This window comes from Poecile atricapillus, chromosome 11, assembly GCF_030490865.1.
Source record: "Poecile atricapillus isolate bPoeAtr1 chromosome 11, bPoeAtr1.hap1, whole genome shotgun sequence".
Taxonomy (NCBI): Eukaryota; Metazoa; Chordata; class Aves; order Passeriformes; family Paridae; genus Poecile; species Poecile atricapillus.
This window is the reverse complement of record NC_081259.1, coordinates 13,621,362-13,639,994: the sequence shown is the minus strand read 5'-3', so window position 1 is coordinate 13,639,994 and position 18,633 is coordinate 13,621,362. Positions and strand designations below refer to the sequence as shown.

The 18,633-nt window shown below is 39.6% G+C and overlaps 1 protein-coding gene across 14 annotated transcripts in view; it reads right to left on the bottom strand.

Moving 5' to 3' along the window:
- TCF12 (transcription factor 12) overlaps nucleotides 1-18,633 on the bottom strand; it is a 159,898-nt gene that overhangs the window by 6,677 nt on the left and 134,588 nt on the right. For 7 of the 14 annotated variants that reach the window (XM_058847208.1, XM_058847209.1, XM_058847222.1 and 4 more), the window contains 7 exons: nucleotides 15,447-15,525; nucleotides 10,762-10,835; nucleotides 9,780-9,851; nucleotides 8,849-9,055; nucleotides 2,235-2,349; nucleotides 1,258-1,429; nucleotides 100-332 (listed from right to left, as the gene is read on the bottom strand). In XM_058847208.1, the coding sequence (XP_058703191.1) occupies nucleotides 100-332; nucleotides 1,258-1,429; nucleotides 2,235-2,349; nucleotides 8,849-9,055; nucleotides 9,780-9,851; nucleotides 10,762-10,835; nucleotides 15,447-15,525 (952 nt within the window). The remainder of the gene's footprint in view (nucleotides 1-99; nucleotides 333-1,257; nucleotides 1,430-2,234; nucleotides 2,350-8,848; nucleotides 9,056-9,779; nucleotides 9,852-10,761; nucleotides 10,836-15,446; nucleotides 15,526-18,633) is intronic. The other 7 variants (XM_058847214.1, XM_058847219.1, XM_058847212.1 and 4 more) reach the window with 5 other exon arrangements.

Below are 18,633 nucleotides of genomic sequence, written 5' to 3'. Positions count from 1 at the left end.
CAAACACTTTCATGCACTTGGCTGAGCAGGTTTCAAGAACCCCACGCTGCTCCATGGAAAAAGGTGCCACAGGCCTGCCCCAGCCCCAAGGCCACTGACCTCTCACTTGCTGCTCCAGGCTGAGGATCACTGCCACAGCCTGGTGGAGGATCAGCAGCTTGGTCTGCGGCTTCTCGCTCTTCAGGTGCAGCTGGCACATGCGGCCCAGCTCCTTGAACGCCTCGTTAATGTCTCGCACACGCAAACGTTCCCGGGCATTGTTTGCCATTCTTCTCTCCTTTTCTCTTTCTATTTTCTGCTCTGGGTTTAAATCCTCATCTTCGTTAGTACTGCTGCAAGAAAGCAAACGTAAGAGGATACTGAAACATCACGGCTATTTCAAACAAGTGATCTCGATGCTGATTCCAAATAGATGAAGAATAAAATAATTCCCAACTAAGTTCTTGCTATTTTCCAATACATCAGCTTATATAAAAACCACAATCAAGGAATTTTCAATTTCATGTGCTTATTTAAGAGTTCTACTTTTGTTAAAGACCACACTGGTCAATTTTAGAACTGCTTTTTCTTCTACTACTCATTGTAGAGCTAAACTGTTATATTTAGAATTCCTGAACTGCCTCAAATGATATCAAGCTGCAGAGCCTTTTTTAATATAGATTCATCCAATTTAGTCTGAAACCATGCAAAACCTCTGTTCTACTAAAATTAACACTAAAATGCCATTGAACATGTGTTAATTCAGATTGTGCTGCCTGTGTTTGCACAATTCTGATAGTTTGCTGTTACCTCAAATTTCAATGCTTGTATCGGGCCTATCAGGCAAATCCAGAAGCATTTACCTGGTGTCAGCTGCAGTTTTCTGTCTGTGGCTTGGGAGGGGACAAAGTGTTTCAAGAGGATATTCAGCCACAGGGGAGCCCTGGCCCAGGTACAAAGTATCAGTAATTTCTGACATTGTCCCATGCTCTGTGCTGAGCAGGGCCCTCAATCTTTTGCTGCTCACATGTACAGGCAGACATTGGGCATGGCACTAATACGAGGGAATGCACACTTGGCAGATGATTTTCCCAGCAATTCCTCTACCTTGAATTTAAATATATACAGATACTATAAACTTTTTCTCCCTTTCAGCTGTCTATTGTTGTATGCACTTCAATAACACAAAAGCCTTGCAATAAATTTATCAAATGTAAGGACAATGTGCTACTGAGCATTATCAAAGCACAGACTCTTCAGGTAATGTCAGCAACGCACCTTGTTCTGCCCCTGGATGAGACCTTGATATCCTTCTGGGAGGACTCATCATCTGATTTCATGTCATCTGATGAGGGGGGTTCATGGATATTTTCATCCTTCTCCTTATGTTCAGACTTGATTTCTGTTGGACCTATAGCCACAGACTGGCTCTGTAAGCCACCAGACAGTGCTGCAAGCAACCAGAGAGAAAAGTGAGTGTCACAGCACTGAAACACCACACAGAACCTCAGCAGATAATGGCAGTGAGGGGCCAGAGCACGAGTCTGGGGAGTCAACAGGAAGAACTAGCAGAAACAAGAAATCTGGTAACACTGCTGTACTTGGACATGTGTCACGGGTTATAAAGCAATCACAGCTCACAGAGCAGCTTGATTGGTAACAGCTTAGTCTAAGGAAAACACTGTTTAAGACAAAAGGACATTGAGTGAAGTAAGGAAATTTGCACCTGATGTGTGGGCTGGAAATTTAAGGGCAGAGCTGCACTGACACTGAGACTTGGGTTTAGGCTGAATGTGCAACACCCCCTAAATGGTGCTAGCATGCTAATAAAGGAGCTGACTTGTTTTCTGCAGTTTATTTCTTCAGCTAAAAATGGAAGGAACTGTAAACATGGGTGTGGGATGACCTCCTTCCACTGGCTGTGCTGAACTCTAGTCTCAGCCCACTCCACAGCTCTCCTGGCCAACTGGGAAATGGCTGCAGCTCTGCAAGTGGATCATGGCCCCTTAGGCTGGAGGGACATGGCTGTAATGCAGCCTCCTCTTAAAATTATACTGGGATAATTGAGGCATGCTCCCAAAATTGTTGCAGGAGTCCCTAACAGTGGTGATATAGTGGATTTGTTATTAATTTTTATTTTTCAACATTATCTATGCCCTTATCCCTTGCACTGATGTCACTTTAACCAGGATCTACAGCCTCACTGGCTCTGAACTACTGCAGACCCTGTCCAGCATTTAAGCCTGGAAAGTTACCTCTGTAGCTGTCTTGTGTTTTATGATTTAGTTCTGTGCTCTGAGCAGAAACTGCACTGGGAAGAACTGAATGGTTGCTGTTGAGGCTGACACCTTCTTCCCGGTGAGTCCCAACCTAAAGCAAGGCAAAGCAAAGATTTCTATTAAAGATGTGATTCAAAAAATTGTCCAAAAAGAGAAGTTTCATACACTGAAAGTATTTGCTGGATTAGAGAGACAAGTTAAAATTGTCACTGAGTAGAGGAAAGGTTTAGTTGATAGATGCTGTTACACTGAAACACCCGATTACACCTTATTGGACTGGGCCCTGTCTCAAGTAGTGACCAACCCCGTTTGGAATAAAATAATCCAGGTATCTAACTATTCTTACCACCTATTTCCTCACCTATTTCTTCATAATACATCATGATTAAATTTCTGAGGAGCAAGCATTGAGATGAAGAGTCTTGAAAAATTCTAATTTTGCATAAACTTGAATTAATGATACTTATGTGAGACAGCTTTGAGTGTGCATACCTAACTTGAAGAGGCAACTTGTTAAAAAAACTGCTGCTCAATAAAGAATACTGTCATCAACTTCTATTAAAAAATATTTGTTGGAGAAAAAAGAGGTAAAGATACACTGCCTGTATTTAAATAATTTGGAATGCAGACCATTTAAAGCTTTTGATTTCTAAAGGTACAAAAGTCCTTAAACGCTGATAATATAACCAGCACAATACAATTAAACAGTTAAAAAATGAACAAAGATGAGGGATTCTACTATTATTTGTATAGTTACAAAAACTGGCTACAGATGAAGCTTTTTATTGGAACAGTAGCAAACATGTCAACTAGAAGATTAAGCCTTTAATTAAATAGGTTTATTGCCTGGAGTTACACATGAGAACCACTGTTTTTCAATAAATCCTTCAATCCTAGTAAACTGCTGAGCTTTGAATCCCTCTTGAGTAATTAATGCAGCTTTTACCTTTCATGTCTTAGTATGGGTTTTACCCAGAGAGAGATAAATACCCTTATGCAAGTTTATCCTTTGTTTAATATACACTTGTTCCTGTAAGCTAATGCACAGGAATAAAAAAAGAAAGGGGGAACCCCCTCCCCAACAACCCACAACTAATATCAGGTCATTCCAGGCTGCTATTTGTATCCATTGTTCTGCAGAAAATCTCCTCTTGTACTGTGGAATATCTGTTACTATTTCAAGTATATTTTATCTTCCTCTGCGTGTAATAGGCTTTGTTTGTGAGTTCTACTCTGGATACAGTTGGCCCAGCTCCTGCAAGAGTCATGAACTCGCTGGGAGGAAGGAGCTGAGCCCGGGTCTTTCAGCCTAAAAGACAAAACTCTTTACAACTGGAACACGAAGCTCATTTTCACTCTGAACTTTTCAAACCTGAGTCTTTCCCTAATTCTGCCTTGCAGTACGTTGTGTATTTTATTTGCTTCTGGTCATGCTTAGTCCTAACACTTGAGGGTGCTTTTATTCAAGATACAGAGTATTAATTGTTTCAGGGACAGGTTTGTTCCAAAATCTACTTCTCAAAAAAGTCAAAAATTTCTTAAAGCTGTGTACAAAAAAGCAGCTGCCAGAACCCTGGCAAATTTCAAATCTAGAGCTAATCTAAAGGCAATAGATTAGCAAATCAGTTATGATAAAGGCAGAGACTAGATGAGAAGTAAAACCTGAATTCAAGTCCATGTTCCAAATCTTTGAAATCAAGATATACAAATTAAAAGCATACTATTTAGATTAACAGGATTTACAGAAATCTTAAGAGCTAAAACGTTACAAAACTGGCCATAACACTGATTTTTATCTGTGATTTATGATATACCAGAAAATCCAATCTGGCAAACAAAAAAACTCCAAACAAAACGACTTGCTGAAAGTCACTGCATCCCATCATCCCATGCAGAGGCCAACAGCTCTGTTTGCTACACTTACAACTGATCAGTGGCTACCTCAAGCTACCAAAGATTCAAGTATCTTAAACACCGAGTTCCAAAAATTTAGTTTGCTCTCCTTTCCCTGGACTGGCGCTGCATAGAGAAAGGGCTCTCCCCATCTGCATTTCAATGGAGCACAACCTCGGGCTTCCTTTAAGTCTTCTGAAAGGCGTCCGGGGCCATCAGCTCCGCGGCGCTCGGAACAAACGAGCTCTCGACGTGTTTTATCGCTGTTATTTGTAAGCGATTCCCAGTCAGGCGCTTTCCTAGCGCCAAGGGCCAGCTCCGGGGGCAGCGAGCTGCCGGCGGCTCCCGCGGTGCCGCGGAGCGGGGCTGGCGGCGCTGCCGCGGCTCCCGAGCATTGCCCATTTCCATACAGCTGCCCGGGCCCGGAGCGGGGCTGCGCCGCGGCCCCGGCCTTGGAGCGCCGGCCCGCGGGACTCGCGGCGGCTCATCTCGAAAGCGAGCTAGCCTGAGTTAATTCATTCTCTCCGGCGCTAATCCAGCCTTGTTTCCATGGTCTCTTCTCCCGAGCAAAGCTGGAAGCTTCCCAGGCGCACAAAATGGGAGACAAACGGCAGGCCGGGCTCGGGCGCGCCGCAGGCAGAGCGAGCAGCGTGCGGGGAGAGCGCAGCGCTGAGCAGCGACCGGCGCACTCACCGCGCACTCACCGCGCACTCACCGCGCACTCACCGCGCACTCACCGCGCACTCACCGCGCACTCACCGCGCTGCCACCGCGCACTCACCGCGCTGCCACCGCGCACTCACCGCGCTGCCACCAACACCGCGCTGGTACCAACACCGCGCTGGTACCAACACCGCGCTGCCACCAACACCGCGCTGGTACCAACACCGCGCTGGTACCAACACCGCGCTGCCACCAACACCGCGCTGCTCCCAACGCGCACTCACCGCGCTGCTTCCTCCACACAGCGCCAGCCCAGCGCAGCTCGGGCATCCCGTGCGATCACACAAACCTTGCACCTCAGTAAGCCCAGGCTGAGAAACACTGTTACAACGCTGTACGTTGTTGTCATTTACCAGGTCAGCTATATTCATTTTTATGCATTTCAATCAAGACTTGTACTCAGGACAATCTGCAGCCCCACTGACACTTGCAAATTAAAAAAAAAAAACAAAAACCCAAACCTGAGCGCAGAACATATTTCTGTTGATTTAAGTGGTAACATTTGGGATCTGAAACCAGAAAACCAGTTAAGTATTTTAGGCAACTAAATAAAAACTAGACAAACCACGGGCAGTGATGACACACAACTGCATGCAGGAGAACCGAGAGTGACACGTGGGGAAAGGACATCTCTGTCCTGTTAATATTGGTTCTGCATCTCACACTTTAGTTTGATTATTCATTTTGAGCACTTAGCACAGAAAGCTTTTGAGAACTGGAAAATAAAAATACCATTCTTGGTCTGAGTCTTTGAACTTCTCAAGCCCTACTAGCTGGTCAGTTTGGCTATGATCGTTAAAACAAATTTAGCCAAGGTGTGCATAATTAAGGCAATGAAAAGGGCTTTGTAATCAAGAATTTTACACTTCAGACAGCTCAGAGTTGTTCAGTGGCAGCATAATCTCTGCAGGGAAATAGCAGCTCTGGAAGGGTTTGAGCAAGAGCAGAGGCTGGTGTTGGCAAAGCTGCTTAACTGCCCTTTGTGCTTCTACTGGTGCAGGCACAGGGCACAAAGAGGGAGATCACCGATTTTCTTAGATTCCTGTTCTACCTGAAAAAACCCTCTGACTTAAGGATTGAGTTTCATCCTTAACTGAGTTTCCAGACCTTTTATTTATTTATTTATTTTTAATCAGTTCAGGCTGTTCTTTTTCCATTGTATTACAATGACAAATAAAAAGCAGCTTGAATAAGAACAAAAAGTATTACTTCTTAACTTTTCAATAATACATGAAATAAAATACAAATCAACTTCAAAGGCCAGTTAGCAAATATTTGATGAGTTTGAGATATTAAAAATCTATTTGAATAAGTCTAATGGCCAGCCCAGCTAAAAAGAAAACAAGACCATTCAGAGCAAGCAGGAAATGAAGTCAACTAGAGTTGTAAAATAAATCTGGCTCAAAAATTAAGCAAATGTTAAAATAAAACCATGCCTGGTTACACTAATTACATAAAAAGGAGTTAAATTACTCATTTCCTAGCTCCTTCTGCCAAGATCATCATCTTCAAGGGAAATTAAATTTATTTTTTTTCCTATTTTTTTTTAAAGAGCAAAAATGTTTTGTGTAAAGATCCCACCCTCCTTCAACAAGGAAGTTTCATTTAGTGCTGAATTCCAATGAGCATTTCTTGACCCTATGTCAAACAAAACTTCAAAAACAGGTAATCACCCTTATCAATGTTGACATTTCTCACTATGTTAGACCAATACTCATTACTTTCTTAAAATTTACTGGATGTCATCTCAAGTAAAGCAGTATTTAAATCCGGAATGAAGGCTGGATCTTACAGTTCAGGTCGTGTGACAAATCCTCTGCTCTCCTACTTACTATTTAAAAAGAACGCCAACCTAATAGTAAATAAGAGTGTGAAATTATTTAGCACTGAAGAAGAATTACCCCTTATACCTGTGGAGCATTACTGCAATGCAGCCACCATTAATAAAGCACTCAGTCTGCCCCTCAGCCAGATGTGCCAGCCCCTGCTCTGCACCTATTTCAGGACTCCATCCTAAGTCACGTTGAGTTCCTGCAATTGCAAATGATGTCAAAGGGCGCTCTTTGGGGACTGGGCAAGGCCACAACAGGATGCCTTCTGTTGGAGCCAATTATTCTGATGTAACAAAATTAAGGTTAATCCAAGAAATTCTTTAGCTGACTCACTTTTCAAGCCAAAACTGATCTGCAAGTTTGTTTCACCAAGTGAGGATGAAATGTACAGGCATTTTTTTTTTCCTTAATTTATTTCTAACAGACAAGCATCTGTCAGTCAAATAATTAGGATCAAAAACCTAAGATAAATTAGGTCTGTATTACATTTAAGTTACACAACTACACTAAACTAGAGAAGATCAAGGAACTTCTGTCTGTTTTGGGGAGTAATTTTTCACTGTCCCTTATTTCAATAAAAAACCGAGTTGATAAAATATTTATCATAGCTTATTTAAAAGAGAAACTGAGATTTTTATGTACATTTTGGCACTACCTGTATTTTTTTGACTGTGTCTGGCTTAGCAGTATCAGAAGGTTCCTCAAGTCACAGAAAAAAATTGTCACTGCAGTTTCAGTCACTCACTTTACACCACATCAAGACCAGAGGGGGAAAAACGTTTTCTTTTGTATGACTAAATTTCAGTCTAGCCCAGAACACGACAGAACTTTAACAACATTCTTTAAATATTAAATCTCAGTAGGTACTACAAAAAAATTCAAAAATACTTATGCATCACTTCTTTCATTACTAGAAGTGAACTTGTATAGAAAGCTGAAGTTGGATGTGCATTTGGAAAGTACCCCCTCCCCAAAGTCCCCAAACACACGCAGCTTATAGAAACCAACCAGTTCTTTTTGATGTTTACTGCCGTGGTCCTGAAATTAATATAAATGGATGTGTGATGTGCGAATGGGAGAGCCTGGAACTAATTCTGTTTTATAGAATACAAACCCTTCAGCAATTGGGGTACCTAATTATTTTGATGATAGGTGAAATTTTGCCTTGATCACACAGTACCCAGCTGTGAATCTGTTTTATAACAGAAAATTTCACAGCATGTAACTGGTCTTTAAAATTACGCTGTAAACATGCAAACACATGGCACCACTAAAACAAGCATGTTTTTAAAAGCTCTTTTTCCTTTAAGCATTTTTGAGAAGGGTGGAATGAAAAGGAAGAAAAAGGGAAGTGAGCAATGCTACAAATAGATTCGTTTACTGTGTAATGCTTTTAGCATATTTCTGATCTATAAAAAGCTCCACTACATTTTTTCAGAACAGTTCACATTTTTAAAGAAACTAAAAGAGATGGATTGAATTATTTCACCCTTCTTGGGGATTAATCTGAAAGTAGTTTCCTTTTCATTGTTACTTACACTACAGCTGTGCTCAAACTCCTTTTCGTTTAGAAAAAAAGTTTAAATTTTGAGCCTGCGCACACTATGGTTCCACATTCCAACAGCTTCCTCCCAGTCCTCTGCCAGCATCTGCTATTGAAGACTAGTTCCAATTTACAATAAACAGCTTTTCCAGACCAGAACACTTGAAATTCAGTCCTTCTCGACTGCTTTTCCCATTCAATCTCCCTATTCACCATTTCAAGGAGAAAACGGTTCTGCCAATTATTACACATCTGGAAAAAATGCATGTATAAGCTGAAACGCTCTCAGCAGAAAGTTTCAGCTTTCTACATATGGTCACAGCAGGATTTTATGGGCCACTGACCAGGCCAAAGTCTAAGTTTTCCCATCTTTTTCCTCCCCCTCATTTCTGCCCACCCCCACTCCAATGTTCTAATTGGAAACCCATAGCAGGTGCAAGCTGTCTGCCATCTTTTCCTCCACAAGAATCTCAAGTGGTTTCTTCCTGATAAATATTAGTCTTGCAGCCCAGTTCTACCTCAGTAGGCTCTACAATAGTTTCAATGCATCAGCTGTAGTTGCTCTGCATAAACATGCTCATGTTTTCTAACATCATTACCATGGATGCTTGTCTGCTGGCTGTTACAAGGCTGGATGCTCCATAGTTTGAGTTCAGGCTTCCAATTGGCCCATTGTGGGATGGTCCCAATAAACTATGGATATCTCCATGGCCAGCTGACAGGCTTGTGGAAGGCCCCACAGCGTGGTTCCGCAGCACATGGATGGCATCGTCGAGTCTGTCCAAGCGATCCTCCATCCGGGACTGCTGTGGGGATGCAAGAGGGACAGGAACACCCGTTACTCAATAAATCCCCAGGCTCTCACACCACAACAGAGTCTGTCTTGGAGGTATTAAACATAGACGATGAAATGTGGTATCAAAATAGTATCAAAAGACTTTGAGAGCACCTACCAGCACTACAAACAAACAGGAAAAAGAAAATATTATCTGGAGATTTTGCTCAAGATAGCATTCATTCCACAAATAGGTGGCAGCTTTGAAAGTGAAGCTTATTATAAGGTTAATGTTACTCAGCTGCTATTATATGGCATGAAAAGAAAAAAGGAATTGCTACAAAATAAGCTAATGCAGGACAAGAAAGAATGATCATAAAATCAGCCTCACCATGCTGGAAACAATTAAGAGAGGCAGTGTTTTTTTTGAGAATCTGTATTACAAAAAAACTGGACAAAACTTTAAGTTATCATTTTTTAAAATGGACCTTCAAATAGATTAGGTATTTCAGAAATAAAAGCGAGTTATTTGTGTTACTGTTGAAGTCTGTCTTAAAATTATTTTCTTTTAAAAGGAATACCAAAAAACCCCAAAGCAAAACCAATTCTGACATTGCAGCTCTAGAAACTAGAAATAACAGGATGTTGGAGTCAAAAGATGGGTCATACACTACACTAATTTAAGTTTTTAATGGGGAATCCGAAGGAAGCGTTAATTGAAACACAAAAAGGCACCATCTAAAGTGAAATAGTACCTCACAGACATCCTTTAAGAAGGACATTGCATCTTGCAAATGCTCGTGAAGTTGCTGTTCAACTCGATTTTTCTGGCAAAGTCAAGACAGAACAGGAAGCAAAGCACAGGTTAAGATTAATTCAAAAAAGAGGTGAGGAAACAGCTGATGTGCATGTCAGCAATAAATTGTTAGTCAAGTTAATGCAACAGAGACCTGATTGTATTAAGATAAGAAAAGGCTAATATTTAACACTGCAGTTATGTTAGGATTCTCAGATGTACATAACAATTATATTTAATTGCAAAAATATTGAAGAAAAGAAATCTGATTTAACTTATAATTTATTCTTGTTAGACAGAAAAAAATAGAAATTACATCTGTGGAAACTAGAAATATTAAGCAAGTAATCAAAACCTTCCCTCAAATTTTCCCTGTTTCCTCCCAATATTGTATCGGAAATATAAGAAGGAAGTCAGTAACTGAAATCCTCTGCTGAATCCTCAAAAGAAGAAAAATTTACACTGCTGTAGATTACTGCCTGTGTGGTTTTCTGTAAAATGTTTAATTAATAAATGAACATTCCCCACAACAAATAATAATTACAAATAAAACGTATTAATACTTTAATAACAGCCCTAGAGACTGCCATTTGAGGGAGAGAGAGGGAAGGACAAGTAAATGCGGAGGCATGAAGTCTTTATCTTTCTCCAGACTGAACTTTAGATAAGAATTAGCTATGGATTTGTGAAAAGGTACCAGAATCTCATAACAGCGCTTTAGCACCAGCTGTCCTCAGCACAGAAGCCTGATGCCCAAGGAACAGATGGTGAAAGACACACCCTGCACGTCTTATATTGTTCAACTGAACAGGCCATTTGTTAGCAAAGAATTCATTTGTAATGCTATCCTACTGTTTCCTTTAATGATATGCAGGATTTATACAAAACCGAGCCTTCAACTCCTAAGTAAAAAGTACTATGTTGCTTTCACCAATTCTTACCAAGGAGTGTAGAGAGTTTTCATAGCTGGGAGATGAGGGTGCTTGTCCTCCACTCCTCGACCACTGACTGGCACCTGTCAAAATTGTCTAGGTTAGTGCACAGATTTACACAGCAGAAGTGGGAAGCAGAGACTGTACTTCTCAACATAATTAAACCCAACATATTTTGCATAAAGGTAAGCTAACATATGGGTATACAAAAGAGGACAAATTCCTTCATTCTGCCTTACTGACGGATAATTTTCATATCCTGGCATCTGTAGGGTTAGATCATTGTCAGTGACACAAGTGGTGACATCTTCAAAGCACTTCAACATTAAAAAGTGGACTAAGTACACACACACACACACACACACAAACCATATTTGAAATACCTGCTTCTGCCCTGTGTCACCAAAAAAGACCTGCTGAATTCTTCTTAAGATTCTGTTCAGTATATGAAGGTGTATTTTTAATATTGTTAAAATACACAACAAAAATACTTAAAGTAATCAAATAGACACCAAGTTAGGGATAACTGGAGAACCATTTTTATGACACCTCTCTACTAAACATGAAAATGTAAAACTGGATCTAAAAGCTTTATCTTGTCTAGTTGTACACTATAGCATTTTAGATTACAATGCATTCCAAATTTAGAAGAGTAAAAGTACACCTAAGTCATTCCCATTTGGTATTTCAGATATACTTAAGGCAAATCAGCAGCAGAAGAATCATTGATTGTACAACAAATTGACAACTAAATTTGTATTACCTATACACTGCAAATTCAAATACATAGCCATTCTAATCTGACATAAATATATCTAATTATCATGTAAATTTTAAAAATAATTAGATGTGAAATGCAATAACTAATAAAGCAGTACTTTTAACACAAAGCCTGAAGTAGTACAACATGCATTTTTCTCACCAACTATTAATGCATCTTTTATAAAGATACTACATGAAATTCTATGGCCATTAGAGACAGCTTCCTTTCAGCCATACAAATGTAATAATAAAGCAATTACATTAATAAATTATGGATATACAATCCAACGCAGCTCATTAAAGGAAGAGCCTGTGGGCTTGTTCTTTCAATAACAGCCAGAGCTGTACGTCTGGAAAACTGGGAAAAGGTTTAATAACATTACAGTTCCTTTGTTCAGAGAGCTGCAAGTAGTTACCTTTTAAAGACAAGGTTTTATTTAACAAAAAGAGTACAGCTTGCATAGCTATTAAAATACCTAAATATTTCCTTTCTAATTAAAAAATAATAAAAATCTCCTATTTCATGAAAGTCCAGAGCTGCCATAATTGTGTTGGAATTCTCTTTTAAAATACAAAGAATTCAGTAAGTAAGTTTATTATTACTGATTTTCAGTTCACACAGCTACTCTGGGTCTGGACCTGTAGTCTCTGCATTGCTGTCATTCCTGAACTTGGGAATAATGTTTGGAGTCCACTTATTTTTGCACAGCCATTAATGAAAAAAAATTACGGAGTATTTTGGTTCAGCACAATGTTCAAATTTTTCCTGCTCAGAACTCTATTTTTAGAGACAGGAGCACTCCTGCTATCAGAACTCCGAGTACCACTCCCTGCAGCACAGCAGCAGATCAGGATTAAGCAGGAAGGTGGCCAGGTGAGCAGCAAACAGACTGAAAGCCTGTGAATCTCTTCTGACACCTTTGTTTGGGGGATTTAACTGAAGAAGGTCCTATTTCTACAGTGTAAGCCTAGAACAAAACTGCAAGTGGGACATCTCACAAAGGAGACAGAAAGAAGAGAAGGGAGGCAATAACCAACTCCTCCTGTGCAATGCCCAACCCAACTGCAACCTGCAGCTTTCAGTCACACCTCGGCACCGCCGGGGCTCTTCCCAAGCGGTGGCACTCTGCCTCCATGGCTGCAGGTTGCCAGATGGCACCGATTTCCTGCTTGCCTCATTCCACTCCCCCTCCTAGAAGTTCGTGCATGAAATCCACCAATTATGTTAAAAAGCATCCTGGCACCACAAGCCCTGCAATTAACAACTGCAGCTTTTAGTGCAGCACCAACACAGCAGCATTAAAAAACAAATAAGCCAGGCAAGTGTTAGGATTTACAGGGGTCACCGACAGCAATCACTGCAGTATTGTTCTTACCCTGAGTCTCCCCAACACTAATCCTCTGGCTCCCCTTTCAAACATACTTGGAGCTGCAGAGGGCTGGCTTTGCACGCTCAGAGCCCACTGAACCTCCTGAATGCCTCTGATCCTGCAGAAGGATTCTTAAAATACCGAGGCTCCCACCATTCAGATCCCTATATAAACTTCACATGCGTGTACACAATCATTAAAGCTATGCAAGACGCTCAGCTCTGGGCATGTTTATGTAAAATTAGAAATTAAATGAGGGCAGGGCAGGCGAGACATACACTATTGTCTCGTAATACTTGAGGGTTTTCATCAAGTTGTTCTTCAAGCTTTTACTTAACTGAATTAAAAAACGTCATTAATCCTCATTCAGCAACATATGAGCCAAGGAGTCAGTCATGAGCTTATGAACCCCAAGGTCTCCTGACGTTGGTGTCCGTCAGTGCTTTCCCTGGTACACACAGTACTCCTACCGTAATTCACAATTAAAGAATGGGCAAATTACGACTTAAGCAATCTGTAATACTATGAATGCTAACTAAACAAATACCTAACTGCAAAAGGGGAAAAACACAATGAAGGCTAAAATGCTCCAAAATATATTATTTCAGTATACATAAAACATTTGTTTTATCTGCAATAACTTTTTGGGTCAAGACAGAAAATGGCTACCAGGAGTATAAATAGCAATAAATGCAGTAGTAATTACTTCACATTGTGCTTCACTGTGTTCTTAGTGACTCATCTGGGAATAAAGATAAAAGTCCAGATTCATAAATGAAGGTAATTAACTACTGGAGCAATTTACCAAAGGCTTGATAAATTCTGTATCACTGAAATTAAAGGGGGTGGGAGGGTATAAATGTGAAGCAGATGCTAAGTTTGAGCCTGAAAATTATTTCAGTATTATTTGCTTACATCTACTACTGTCTTAACCATCAGAATCCAGAATAAGGAACACAAAGCAGAAATTTTGTAGATTTCATACAGGTTGCAACAGACAAAGACGACAACAGCAAAAGGAAAACACAAATTTTAGTGACCTCAAATTTGTACTCTAAACTCAGAATTAGTGCTTTCATGCTTACAAAATGAGGTGCAGTATCTCATTAGGCAACTCTCGGAAAAAAAACCTCATTGGTATCTTCAAAATTTTAAATACTTTGAAATGTCAGAACTTCTTTCTTCCAGCCACAAAATATTTTCAATATTTGCTTTGATGTTAAAAAGAAAATACTAATAATTTTCTGCTCTGATCTGCCTTTTCAACAGAATACACAAAACATTTTTTGTCAACTGTAATCACTAAATCAAAAATCCCATTAATCCCATCATTACTCAATTCAGCATGGATTATTCAGTAATAGAAAAGAAATGCCCAAAGCAGCTGCTCAGGTAAGCCATGTCAGATATTCATTAATCCATTACATCCACAGGAAACCAGAGCAGTGTCCATTAAACAGGAGTGAAGCATGAATGATGGAGGTTTTGAGTGACACTGCATATAGATATGCATATTCACATCGTGTGATTATGAGTGTATTTTGCATGCAATACTTTTACTGATTTGTTCTTCTATGTTACAAAAGGGTTCAGCTAAACTTGTTCTGTGCCCTTTTCACCTTAAGGTAATTTTATTGTTTTATGAAAAGCACAACACTTATAGAAAAGTGACCGATGGCCAGGAGCCTGCAGGGATATATTAAACAGCAAAGAATAGGGAAACAGACTGTTGTATAAATGTTAAATAATTTAACAAATTGCACTATAGGAAAGAACAGGGTTAAAGTTACATCATCTTACTTGTAATTCTAGTTCTTTGTTAAACAACAAATTTAAGTCAATGGAGCTTTCACAGTCCTCTCTATATGGAGAACAGCTGTTCAACTTTTACTAGACAGCTGAGGCCACAGTGTCTGTGAAAGCTGCACTACCACTAATAGCTGTAGGCAGCTGCCCACAGTTCATCTCCACACTGGAATGCTTCTTCCCACATTCACACTACAAACACACAAAGCACAGGTGACAGAGGTGGCTGCAATACACAGCATTTATTTTGAAAAATGCCAGAAATTCTTCTCCCATAGAATGAAAACATTCATGAAATATATGAATGAAAAGCTATCTTGTGTAAAAATTGGATAGTCTCATAGCCTACTATATTTTCATTAGAGGGAACACACATCTGCTGTGTTTGTCACTGAAAGCTGCCGCAGAGCTTTAACATATAGCTTAAAAAAACCCCTCAAATCAAATCACTCTTCTTTCGCTCAAACAGTGCAAATCTGTACAGATACCTTTATAGCCCTGATAATATATGGCCAGTTAATGCTTCCAAACATTATTTTAATTAGCTAATTTTCAAAGCAAGTTGCCAAGACTGAAGTGAATGCCCCTAACAAAATGTCTAAGAATCTGGATTTATAAATCTTTGTTTTATACAATGGAAAAATAACCAAAATGCACAAGCAGTCACGCAAGGAAGTTAATGCTGATTTCCCTGTGATTCGTAACAGAACATCTTAGAAACAACAAACAAGGTATTGACAAATGGCCAGTCTGTACCTGTAAGAGGTGATGGTGACCCAACTGGTGTTGATGGATTCGATGGAAAACTACTGCTGGTATGATCAGGAGAATAAATCTGACAACAGACAAAGAGATTATATATCAATATATGTTATAATACACAGGAAAAAAGCTATTAGGATTCTTTTTCATGTTTTAATTGTCACTCTTGATTGTGGATTGATAAAAAATGCAATTTGATCCTTCAATCACAGCTCTGCTTTATTACACTCAAGGCTCTAAAAATGTCCAAAAAACTTTCATTTTCAAACAGCTGTCCAAATAAGCACAGCCTGTATTTCATAGTGACACAAGTATAACTGACCTTCCTGCTCACTTAAGAGCAGCAGAAATTACAGCCTTTCTGTCTCTGCAGGGGAACGATTCACGTAAGAGTTCACAGTACACAGCTAATTATATCAAAGAAAACTTCAGGAAAACGCCAATGAATAATGACTTTCCAAACTTTAGAGAGAGATTTTAGCAGTCAACACATGTTATCTGCTAAATATTAATCCTTCACAAAACACCAAGAAATCATTCAGGCTTTCTTATTACTGGTACCTACCAAACAAAAAGCGCTTGAAATTTTGTTTCTCTTGCAATGTATTACAGCACATAACATGTTTCTCTCTTATTTCAGTATCAATTGGTCTCCTGAGACACTGAACTTCAACTTAAAACAATTCTTTCCTTGCTATTAATGAAATGAAAAACTATTTGTAAAAATAGAAGACATAATGCTTAGAGCTTTAATTAAAAATTAAAATCTCAAGACACTGGGAAAATTCATTTTATGAAGGGAATTGAATAGATTTAGAGGCTGACTATGGATTTCAGAACATATTTTTATAGGTCATTGGTTCAAACCTGTTTTACTTGAGCAGAGACCAGGATTTGTTAGTCATCAGATGGCAGTTAAAAAAATCTTCACTGGCAGTGTGGTTGATGTCTCTTCACACAGACAATATGACATTTCAGCATTTAGCTGACAATAACTTCATTAAGTTCCATATTGTATTTTGTGAACTGACAAAACCAGGACCTGATAGACCACATGCTCCTTCCTGGTATCTTAAACTTTTCCATTAGAAAAGACCATCAGTTCCCTAATGGAAATGCTTCCTCCTTTTCATACATGCTAGAAAGAAAATATATTTAGAACAAACTACCTCATACTACCGGAGGAAATTCATGCATTGTACATCAGCACAAAAATAAATCTTGGCTGTCAGTGTAAGAACTGTAGAGAGTCTCAGTCAGATAAGATACAGAAAATTAAAATAAAGTCGAAGGCCACAAAGTTTTCTTTGAAACTGCTCATTTTACACAGGTCTACCTGCCAGTTTTATTTTGCTGAATTTTATAACAGGGAAAATCTACAGTACAGCAAAGCCCCAACTAAAACATGAGGTCAGAATTCATTCTGCATGCAGTCCCTGGCTGCTGTGCTGTTAAATGACCAATGATGAACAACCCTGACACCTTCTGCCAGGCTTAAACGGTAACATGACTCATTTTACTGCAACAAATGAGACTCCTCCTCCTATCAGTCATGGTCCATTCCAATCAGTGGGGTGCCAATATGCCAGGGTCTAATGAAAAGGCTCTTAAACAAAAGCTGCACAATTGAGAGCCTGCAGAGCCAAACCTCAGAGCTGTTAGTCCAATTTTTTAAACACTACAGTGTACATTTCAGTTAGGCTTTGTTATGTTAATGTTATTGAGTCTAAAGCAACAAAGAAACTTAATTCATGAATTACTTTTAGAAGTCAACTTCCCTACATTTTCTTTTCTTTTGTGAAGGGACCAGTGGCTATTTAACTACCGAGACGGTACAAAGGCCTTTACCCTAGTGCTGAGGTAGGAATCAAAACATAAGTTATCACAAAGAGGTCTGATATAATCAACAAAGTTAAACAGTCCTCCTGTTTGATCTCCTCTAAATTAAAGACCAAGTGTTTTGATTTGGCATTAGGCAATGAAATAAACCAGATGTTTCTCCTGCCATATAACCCTCCATGGGCACAATCTTAAAGGGTTATTGTTTGGCAAATGTTCAGGGAAACACATTAGAAATGGCACGAATACCCAGATTTTCTTTTCTTTCTATCTATACTAGTTCATTATCCAAACTAATGCATAATCCACAGGGCTTTGGGAACTTTGTGTAAATACTTTCATGTACAATTCTCTTTCTTGCCTACCCTGAGATTAAGACCACAATTATCCAGGCTTAAACCTAAAATAAAAGAACCTTTGCAAATGTATTATCTGGCCTTACATGTTTAATCACATACTATTCTGTATGGTCTTTAATACCTAAACTGAAGAACAAATGTCGTATCCTCTGATGTTTCACACATGAAAGGCCTATTGTGAGATGTACATCAACAGAATTTTAGAACTAGAAATTCCTCTCAACAGTTGCAGCGGCAGCATTTAAAATCAAAACAGAAAGGAATATAGTGGCATCTTAGGGAAAAAAAAAAAGGCACGACAATCGCAGTATTTAAATTAAACTTTGTTCAAACAGAAAAATATTCTTGATTTCCTAGCTGTCAAAATTCATGTGTGTCAGCTTCACCTGCAGGAGAGCCCACCTCCCTCCTCGCCCAGCCGCGAGCCACGCTCTCGCTGAACGAGCGCAAGGAGTGTACTGGGTGCGCGTGGTGCGGGGTGCGGGGGAAGCAGATGGATGAGGCGAGGGATTTGAAGTGTGCAGACTATGGCATGCACTGATAGAGCAGATGGAATGCATCACCATCAGCTATGACAGAAATGATTTATGGAATGACCTGGCTGCTCCTGCCAAGCAACAACATGGGATGACAGAAACAAGTTTCTATGACAACCAGAGCCCACCCACCAGTTAGATTAAACATTTCTGCCCTGACTTCCACTCGCAATATATTTAGTTTTTCCTCAAAACATCAGCCTGGCTTTCTCAGCTAGTGACTTGGACAAAAATACCTGAAAGGATGAGAAAATCATTTAGAAAAGGAGAGCAGTGGAAAATGTCATCAAGTCCCGCAGGTCTAACTGGCCAGCATGTCAGACTTAACAAGGAAATTTTGTTCCGGCTGCAGAACAGCAGACACCCAAATACATCTGCAGAGCAATGAACAGCCTGGGGTGTATGAGCATTGCTATTTCTAGGAAGCAAAATGATCCCTGTTCTTTT